This window comes from Dromiciops gliroides, chromosome 4 (assembly GCF_019393635.1).
Source record: "Dromiciops gliroides isolate mDroGli1 chromosome 4, mDroGli1.pri, whole genome shotgun sequence".
Classification (NCBI taxonomy): domain Eukaryota; kingdom Metazoa; phylum Chordata; class Mammalia; order Microbiotheria; family Microbiotheriidae; genus Dromiciops; species Dromiciops gliroides.
The window spans coordinates 181,610,382-181,620,873 of NC_057864.1; the positions used below are offsets into that span (position 1 = coordinate 181,610,382).

The following is a 10,492-nucleotide window of genomic DNA, read 5'->3' on the forward strand; positions in this document are numbered from 1 at the left end:
TGCAAGGGTGAACATGAAATGATTCCTAAACTTAAAGTGCTTTTTGTGGTGAAGGGGAAAGGAAGGGAGGTGACAATATGCATAAAGGTAAGTGAAAATAAAACAGAAAAATTATGTAAAATAAATAAAATTTTACATATTTAAAAATGAAATACAGAAACACTGGTGGAGGTGATAGAATGGAGAGAAACAGGGAACAGGCTGGCAGTAATGGCTGGCTGGTGTGTGTGTGTGTGTGTGTGTGTGTGTGTGTGTGTGTGTGTGTGTGTGTGTGTGTGAGGAATCAGGAAAGATGGCAGTGAGTCGAGCTTTTAAGGGAGATGGAGATACAAAGAGGCAGAAGTGAAGAAGGAGGGATCTGGGAGGTGGAATGTCAGGAATAGGAAACACCAACTAGGCCAGTTTGACTGGAATGTGGCTCATATGAGGAGGAGTAACATGAAATATGTAGCAAGCTCAAACTTTGTGGCTCTCCTGTTCTTTCCCTTTTTACCACTCCAATAGCCAACTGGGTACTGAGTTTTGTTGATTCTTCAAAATATTTGAATCTGCCCATTCTTTTCCTTGCCAAATGTAACTAAGCCTTTATCTCCTCATTACTATGCATTTGTAAAAGCCTCCTAATTGTCTTCATGGCTCTAGTCTGACCTCTCCAATCCAGTCTGAACAATGCAACCAGATAAATCCTTCAAAAATTTGTCTCTGATCATATTACTTTCCTGCTTAAGAACCATTGATAGGTACCCATGGCTTATACATACATACACACACACACACACACACACACACATATTTATTTATTTAATTTTTTCTGTGTGTGAGGCAATTGGGGTTAAGTGACTTGCCCAGGGTCACACAGCTAGTAAGTGTCAAGTATCTGAGGCTGGATTTGAACTCAGGTCCTCCTGAATCTAGGGCCGGTGCTCTATCCACCATGCCACCCATCTGCCCCAGCTTATATTTTTAAACACCAACACTCAAGCCTTACATTCAAGGCCCTTTAGTGTTTAGTCTCAATGTACCTTGCCAGCTTGTTCTCCCATCACTTTCCTACATTTGTTCTTGTTGTTGTTCATTTGTGTTGGACTCTTCATGAATCCATTTGGGTTTTCTTTGGCAAAAATCCTGGAGTGGTTTGCCATTTCTTTCTCCAGCTCATTTTACAGATGAGGAAATGGAGGCATAGTTAAATGACTTGCCCAGGGTCACACAGCTAGGAAGCATTTGAACTCAGGTCCTCCTGACTTGAGGCCTGGCACTCTGTCCACTGTGCCACCTATCTTCCCTAACATTACTCTCCTTCCAGTTCCAAACAGATTGCTTTATTGTCTCCTGAACATGTACCTTGGGCTTTCTTCTTTCACATTATGTTGAAACCACCTCTTCTGTGAAAAAGCACTAGTTCTTAAGTTCAAATCTCACTTCTACCTGTGTGACCTTGGGGAAATCCTTTACTTTCCCTTACCTCATTTTCTTCATCTGAAAAACGAGGTGTCTGGGCTGTCCCTCCCAGCTCCAGGTCTACTATCCCATGGAATGTCCTCCTTCTGTCTTTCTACCTGTGGACACCATTGCCATGGAAACATAAAATTTCAGAGCTAGAAGGGACATCAGAGGCCAGAGAGCTCTGCTCCCTCTTCCTATCCATCAGTTAAGGACCAAGTCAAGACTCATCTTCTCCATGACCATGCCAGCTCATGGTGGGCTCTCCCTTATCCACACCATCTACATTGCATCTACACTGAGCATCTACTACTAACACTTCAACTTCCTAATGAACAGAGTGCTTCTTACACCATAATGTATGAAAGAAATGTGATAAGCTATCATTACTGCTACTGCTCCTGCATTGTGGAAGGACACAAAACCTGATTATTTTTGGTCTTGATCACTCAGTGTCTAACACAACCCCTGTCACATAGGGGTAGAGATTAGACCTGGGCTTTTGTTGGGATAGGTAACTCCCCAATGAGGAAACTCCTACCAACACAAGATGGCACCTTCTTTGCAACTTAGGGTCTTAGAGTTGGGGGAGGCTGTCACTTGTCTGGAGTTATCCAGCCATTATGTGTAAGAGACAGGATTCAAATCTAGGTCTTTCTGGCTCCAAGGCCAGCTCTCTATTCACAGCATCTCAGTGCTTCACAATCTGGTACACAATTGTTGTTTGGTCATTAAGTCACATCTAACTCTTTGTGATCTTATGGACCATACAGCGCCAATACTGTTCATGGGGTTTTCTTGACAAAGACACTGAAGTGGTTTTCCATTTCCTTCTCCCTTGGCATACAATGGGTACTTAATAAATATTCAATTGAATGATATTATGAGTTATTTTTTCAAGACTCATGTCTTAAATCGACACTGGACTAAAAGCTTTCTGAGGGCAAGAATAATGCCTATACTTCCTTGTATCTCATGTTTAGTGCCCACCACAATTCATTGCATGGTGTAGGTGCTTAAAAATATTTGTTGATTAGTTGATAGATCTATTGAAGCTGCTCAATTTGGAATAGCAGATATGTGAGAAAGAGGGGGAAAAAGATCTTGTCTTTTACCACATGTAAAAGGAGTCAGAGAGAGAGTCAAGCTAATCCCCAGGAGTCAGGACACCAGAGCTAGGTGGCAAAGCAATATTGTCACCTTACCCACCAAGCCAAATTAACGACGGCTGGCATGAGGGCTTAATGATTCTATCTCTTTGAAGCTAGGCACATGAAGCTCTTACTTCACTGACAAAGAGCTCCAGAGAGGAGTCCTGACTTAGCAGGAAGCCCGAGTAAAGTCTTTTATGAGGTGAGGGACTTCTCTGAGGGATGTCAATAACAAGCTGAGGGGAAGGGCATTTGAAAATCTGCGGGATAGTGAAGTAAAAATAAAGGCGTGGTACTCTGCCCACACCCTCTGCTGAGGGGCTATAAAGGCTCCTGGGCGGACAGAGGCTCCATAACCTCATCGGCTCTGGAGACGAGGCTTCTGCACCCAACCGAACAACCAACCATCCTACTCACCACCATGCCTTACAACTGCTGCTTGCCCAGCATCAGCTGCCACACCAGCTGCGCTTCCAGGCCCTGCCTGCCCCCCAGCTGCCACGGCTGCACCCTCCCCGGGGCCTGCAACATCCCTGCCAATGTGGGCACCTGTGGCTGGTTCTGTGAAGGCTCCTTCAATGGCAACGAGAAGGAGACCATGCAGTTCCTGAATGACCGTCTGGCCAACTACCTGGAGAAGGTGCGCCAGCTGGAGAGGGAGAATGCCGAGCTGGAGAGTAGGATCCAAGAATGGTGTCAAGAGCAGGTGCCCTACGTGTGTCCCGACTACCAGTCCTACTTCAGGATCATTGAGGAGCTCCAGCAGAAGGTATTAGATGGGTGGGTGGGCACCTCAAAGCCTTTCTGAGACTTGATAGCAGAGATGAAAGGAATAAGAAATAGGAGAAACCACTTGTATTGTGAAACTAGGTAAGACAAATTCCATTCAAATTGAACACTTGAAATTTGGCAATGAAATTTCCCATCATTAAGGGGAAGGCTAAGTTTTTGCCCAGATCATTATCCATCTTTCAGCGACCTGTTAAGTATGAATATTTATTTACATAATGCTAATCATATAGAGGAATTAACAGAACTTTGCATAAGAGAGCTGTAATTATGAGTTGCTTCTGAGCAGTAACAATCTATCCACCAGAAGAACCAGTGGAATTTCTTAGTTGTTGGCCTGATAGATGAGAAATTATATGAAGAAAGAAGCTGGCAGAGTTTAATTTTTCTGAGTGGACCTCATTCATCTTTCTGGTTTCGGCTTCAGTCAACCCCTCAAATGAAAGAGTAAAATGGTCTATGACATTCTGCTACCTGTAAAAGGAGTCAGAGAAATAGTCACGCTAATAGTTAGGAGTCAGAACACCAGATGGAGGTGGCAAAGCAATATAGTCATCTTAGCCACCAAGCCAAATTAACAATGGCTGGTGTGAAGGCTTTAATGATTCTGTCTCTTTGAAGCTAGACACATGAAGCTCTTCACTAAAAAAACCAAAAAACCAAAAAACCAAAAAACCCAACCCCCAAAACTCTGGAGAGGAGACTTGTGTTAGCAGGAAGCAGTCATTTTTTGGGGGGGAGGTTATCTTCTTTAATCTCAGTTAATCAGTGTTTCTATTTCCTAATCAAGTCAATAAGCACTTATTAAGTGCCTATTATGTGTCAGGTACTATGACAATCAGTAGGGATACAAAGAAATATAAAATTCATAGCTTCTGCTCAGAAGTGGTTTCCAGTGGGTCTATCAGCTTTGAGGAACCAAGAGCAGGAATATGTACGTGTGTGTGTGTGTGTGTGTGTGTGTGTGTGTACTTTGGGAAAGGGTAAAAGGAGTTACTAAGAACTATATAGAATGGAAGGGGGCTATGACTATTTTCTTTTTTTTTTTTTTTGGTGAAGCAATTGGGGTTAAGTGACTTGCCCAGGGTCACACAGCTAGTAAGTGTCAAGTGTCTGAGGCTGGATTTGAACTCAGGTACACCTGATTCCAGGGCCAGTGCTCTATCCACTGCGCCACCTAGCAGCCACTATGATTGTTTTCAAGGAGAACAGTATGTTGGGGAGAGACTATTTACCTCACAACATTTTCGATGAATGATTTCTGAGTTTCTAGTACATGCCTATCAGCAACGCATGACCTTTTATAATCCAGTAAAGGACACTGTAGTCAACCAGCAGGCCACTTTCCTATTGTTCCAATCCAGCAGTTGAGGGGGTCTAGTAGTTTAAAGCTCATAGATGGCTGGCTGCTCTGACATCTTGTTCCCTGTGTGTCCTGTTGGAATATTCTAGATCTTGTGCACCAAGTCTGAGAACGCCAGGTTGGTGGTACAAATCGACAATGCCAAGTTGGCTGCTGATGACTTCAGGACCAAGTGAGTTGATGTGGTGAAGCAGAGGTTATTGATTGACTTATAGAAGTCAGGGCTGGAAGGGACCTCTGGGGTCTTCTAGTCCAACTTCATTTTATACTTGAGGAAAGAGATGATGAAAGATAAAGTTACTAGCCCAAAGTCCATGCAGGTAGCATTATAGAATCATAGATCTAGAATGGAAAGTGACCTTAGATCAAGTCATTGGGTCCTCTCCTCCTTTTGCAAATGAAGAAAGTGAGGCATAGAGAAGTGACTTGTCCAGGGTCACACAGGTAGTAAGCATCAGAGCCTCGATTAGAACTCAGACTTTCTTATCCTCTGGATTTGGAAATCCAATAATCTTTCCATTACGCCACAGCTGCCCCTCCTTTCCCATTAATTTCCATGGTCTGCTCCCTTCCCTTCCTGCACCCAAGGCTCTTTCCTCGCATTTCACCAGAGTATATTGGAGTATATTGGAATCACAGATCAATGCTAGAAGGGTCTTTGGGAGAGCTCTATGATGAGATCATTGAGGCTCAGAGGAGCTGAAGTGACTTGATCAAAATTCCATAGTGAGAAAAAGTCAGGTCATGAAAGTATCCAAATCTACTACATTCTGCTGTTTCCCTTGCTTCACCCAGAACAAACCTCAGACATGTTGGACATGGTTTTTCTTGGGAATACAAACGACTACTGAGCTTCCTTTTCCTAATATTAAGCTTCCCAGCTTTTGATGAGTTGTACAGACCTTACATAGTGCACTGCATGATGTTTAAGTTTTTGGGGGGAGGGGTGCACTGCAAGATATCCTGTGAAGGCTTAATGTAAGGTGTAGTTTTAAGCTAACTAAACTGAGACTTTTGGGATACCCTGGCTGAAGATGATTAAAGAAATGGACAGAAATGGCTTCTATAATCTTCAGATTCTAATGAGAAACAGTAGATGAAAACGAAAACAAACTGCAGAGTCTGAGTTAGGACTCGCTCCACCTCTCACTCCACTGATCATCACCTTCCTGCGGGGGTGTCACAGGTATGAGACTGAGCTGTCCCTGCGCCAGCTGGTGGAGGCTGACATCAACAGCCTGCGCAGGATCCTGGATAATCTGACCCTGTGCAAGTCTGACCTGGAGGCTAAAGTGGAGTCCCTGAAGGAGGAGCTGCTCTGTCTCAAGCAGAACCATGAGCAGGTAAGGCATGCTGAGCACCTGTGGGACCCAAACATGCTGGAACCTGCCTTAGTGTAATAAGTAGGGGTAGGAGGCAGAGAGGCCATTTGTTATGCCCCAAGGAGCTAGGGAAGTTATTTTAGTAACACAAAATCCTATTACATAAAATAGGAGAATGAGTAACATGTATATTGGATACATGATATGGAATCTGAAGTTTTTGCTTGAGGCCAGACACCTGAGCAAAGAAAAACTGTTGCTGTACAGTCATGAAATAAGGTCAGCAGCAGGGCAGCTTTCTATGGCTTCCTGTTCTGCATTAATGGTGGAAACCCTTATGGCTTCAGAAGGAATAGGAGAGAGAAAGAGAGAGAGAGAGAGAGAGAGAGAGAGAGAGAGAGAGAGAGAGAGAGAGAGAGCGAGCTGGAAGGGGCCTTTGGGACCTCCTTTTGTCACAGCAGAGGACAGTAAGGTTTGGAACACAGAAGTGTTCCAAGATCACCCAGCAAGTTAGTGGCATCACTGGGACTCGAAATTAGAATGCAAGTCTCCTTTCTTCTATACCAGCGCTCTTGGCAGCATACACAGCATGCTAAAGTCTGGCAGATTTGTGGTTTGGTTAGTTTTGCTTCAGAGAATACTTTGACTCTGCTGAAGCCTGTGGAAATGTGTGAAGGAGATTAAGAGTTTACTCTTAATGACTAGAGGTTTTCCTTCATGGGACTTTTGCCTCTGCTGTGAGAGCCAAACAGCCTACTAGACAGCTCAATTCTGTCCAAGAATGAACACCTTCAGCATTTTCTCCTTTGTTCCTTTTTCCTCCCTTCCTCCCTCCCTTCCTCCCTTCCTTTCTCCCTTCCTTTCTCCCTTCCTTTCTCCCTTCCTTCCTTCCTTCCTTCCTTCCTTCCTTCCTTCCTTCCTTCCTTCCTTCCTTCCTTCCTTCCTTCCTTCCTTCCTTCCTTCCTTCCTTCCTTCCTCCCTGACAGTGCTATTCTCTTTTTCTCCCTGTATGTGGGAGCATCTAAAGCTGGATTCTATTGCAGAAGACTTTAGACTTAATTGATGGAAATACTATAGCAGTAGAGGTATAAAGAAGAGAGATCTGACAGTAGTGCTCGTCTTTCTACAGTGACCAGTGCTTTCTCCCCTTGATGGAGGTCTGATTTTAGTTTGTGGCAGATGGAATCTATAGAATCCTCAGAAAGGCTTTGTTTGTCTTCCAGGGAAGAAAGTTGGCTTCTTTGTGCTCATTTTGACTCTTTGCTTCCCCAGGAAGTCAACAGCCTGCGATGCCAGATTGGGGAGAGACTCAATGTGGAGGTAGATGCTGCCCCAACTGTGGACCTGAACAGGATCCTGAATGAGACTCGGTGTCAGTATGAGACTGTGGTGGAGAACAACCGCAGGGATGTGGAGGAGTGGTTCACCACTCAGGTGAGGCTCTAGCTCATGGCCACGGCACAACCAGAAATTTCCTGGGGCCTTGAGGATCACATCCTCACCTTTTTGCTCTCCTCTTGTGACATTTCAGACGGAGGAACTGAACAAGCAGGTGGTATCCAGCTCTGAACAGCTTCAGAACTGCCAGGCTGAGATCATCGAGCTGAGACGCACTGTCAATGCCCTGGAGATTGAGCTGCAGGCCCAGCACAACCTGGTGGGTGACTTTAACAGTGGATGACAGAATAGGAATCCAAAAAGGTCTTGACATGCTAGAACATTCAGCTAATTTGGAAGAGATAAGATTTAATAGGAATAAATATAAAGTATTACAGTTTAAGGTCCAAAAAATCAATTTCACACATATAAGATATAGGGGGAATGGTTAGGTAGCAGTTTTTCTGGGAATGATCTGGAGATTTTAATGAACTGTAAGTTCAATGTGAGTCAACAGAATGATATAGCAGTCAAGAAGGCAGATATAATCTTAAGCTACATTAAACTGTGTGTGGCATCCAGGCCTGGGGAGGTAAGAAGTTCTCTGTATTCTACCCTAGTCAGACCCTATCTGGAATAAGTGTGTGAAGTATCTATTATGCATTAAAAAGAATGCCAGTAAGCTGGAGAGGACCCAGATGAAGGCAAACAGATTGGTGAAAGGTATTGTGATCATGTCAGATAAGACTTGGTTTAGCCTGGAGAAAACATAAGAAGGGCATTATTGCTCTCTTGAGGTATTTGAAAGGTGTCCATATGGTAGAAAGATCAGATTTGCTTTGTCTTGGGGGCCAGAATTAAGAGCAGTGGGGGGAACTTCTGAAGAATCAAATTTGATATCCATAACAGAAAAAAAAACAAAACCCCAAACCTCCTAACAATTAGAGCTATCCCAAAGTGGAATAATGGGATGGGCCACCTTGGGAAGTACTGGGTTCCCCATTATTGAAGGTCTCTCAGAAAAGGTTGTATGGAACTATTTGTCAGATGTGGTGTAGAAGCAATTATTGTTTAGGTATGGGTAGGTTTTCAGTAGCCTCTGAGGCCTTCTTCCAATTCTCAGATTCTTTGATATAGACCCCAAGAGAATTGTGATAACTAGAATGGTAGAAAAGTGTGAGGGAGAAGAAACATCTGAATTTTCAGGAAGTCAATATTATCATGAATGAAGAGCAGTAACTACTTCTGACATCCATTTTTCTTCTCCATCACAGAGAGATTCTCTTGAAAACACTCTGACAGAGACTGAGGCCCGTTACAGTTCCCAGCTGTCTCAGGTTCAGTGTATGATCACTAATGTTGAAGACCAGCTGGCTGAGATCCGAGGTGACCTGGAGAGGCAGAACCAAGAGTATCAGGTTCTTCTGGATGTTAGAGCCCGGCTTGAATGTGAGATTGCCACATACCAGGGTCTGTTGGAGAGTGAGGATTGCAAGTAAGTCCAGTACTGGTGATTTCTCCCCTGGCACTAACAATGATTATTACTTTTTTGGGGGGCTGGGAAGGGGATAAGCCAATGTATCATTTCACTTGGAAAGGGCAATCTGTAAAATGGAGAAGTAGCATGGTACAGTGGTTCTGGAGAGGGCATGGGTTTAAAACCTACCTCTGTGGCCTTGGGAAGATTACCTACGCTCCTCATGCTTCAGTTTCTTCATTGATAAAATGAAGAGGCTGGACTAGACGGGCTTCCAACCCCATATCTGTGATCATACGAACATGGTAGGACTAAGTAGGTTACGATGTATTCACAGCGTAATTTATGTTTAAGTAGCAGAGTGCTGTTTTTAGATGGGACATGTATGATCCACAGAGGCCTCCAATAGAGCTATGAAGTCAATGTATCTTAGGAAAGATAGGGAGAACGAGTGATAATAGGGAAGACTGTCCAAGGGCTGACCTTGTATGCATGGCACATTAAATGTCTTAAAGACCTAAAGAAAGCCCAAGGGTAGATTCTTTTTTAGAAGATTTATGGGAGGATTGGGACAAGATTTGAACAAGATGAGAAGGCATGGAAGGATTGTAGATATCCACCTTGATGAGATCACAGAGCCACCAAATTATTCAAAGGCTCATCATGGGAATGAAAATCATGGTATGATCCAGTTAAATCCAACAAACTGTTGTTTTTTTAAAAGCACTGGTTATGCACCAGGCACTATGCTAGGTTCTGTAGATACAAAGGTAAAAATTCAATAGTTCCTTCCCTCACATGGCTTACAATCTACTGGGAGGCGGTTAGTTCTTTTTATTTTCATGTCTTCTAACCAAATGTTATCCTTTACCCAACTAACTCAACTCCATTGATTTTGTCTTCCCAGACTTCCCTGCAATCCCTGTGCCACAACCAATGCCTGTGGAAGGCCCATTGGCCCTTGCCCAGTCAGCAATCCTTGTGTCCCATGTGCTCCATGTGGACCCTGTGCTCCTCGCCCAAGATGTGGCCCCTGCAACTCCTTTGTGCGCTAAGGACCCCAGGAGGGCAAGGAAGAGAAAGGAGGAAAGGGCAAAGTACGATCTGACTCTTCTCCAGTCCAGTTTCATCTGAAGACTTCCATAATACAAACTGATTGCTCCCAGGCCTTCCTGTTGTACACCAGTGTAAAAACTCCCCACCAGCCAAAAAGTACATTTTCAGGAAAAGATGGATTTTATCTCTGTGACTCTTGTCTCTTACCTGTCTCCCACTTGCACCTGCTTGCTCCTCCAGCACAGCATCTGCTTTTGGGGTGTCTCTTAAATCAGGCAGGGCCCACTTATTGTGGGTTAGATACTTTCCCAAGCAACACAAAACCAATTGGATCAGACAAAATGAAATAATTGTCATGATGATGCATGTTTATGGTATTTTACATTTTAATAATTTTACAAAATGATGACATGTAGTAGAGATGAGATGATCATATCATTAAAAGAATGGATTTTTGTCATTTCTGAATACTCTTTCGGACTCTGGAGAGTCAGTGAAAATTCTTTGTTATCCT

At 43.6% G+C, this 10,492-nt stretch overlaps 1 protein-coding gene across 1 annotated transcript; it reads left to right on the top strand.

The window, feature by feature from the left end:
* Positions 1 to 3,015: 3,015 nt before the first annotated feature.
* LOC122754450 (keratin, type I cuticular Ha3-I-like) lies at positions 3,016 to 9,977 on the top strand. The gene is made up of 7 exons (XM_044002880.1): positions 3,016 to 3,363; positions 4,836 to 4,918; positions 5,933 to 6,089; positions 7,341 to 7,502; positions 7,600 to 7,725; positions 8,720 to 8,940; positions 9,830 to 9,977. Exons 1-7 carry the CDS (start codon positions 3,016 to 3,018, stop codon positions 9,975 to 9,977), a joined length of 1,245 nt encoding a protein of 414 aa, XP_043858815.1.
* Positions 9,978 to 10,492: the final 515 nt, after the last annotated feature.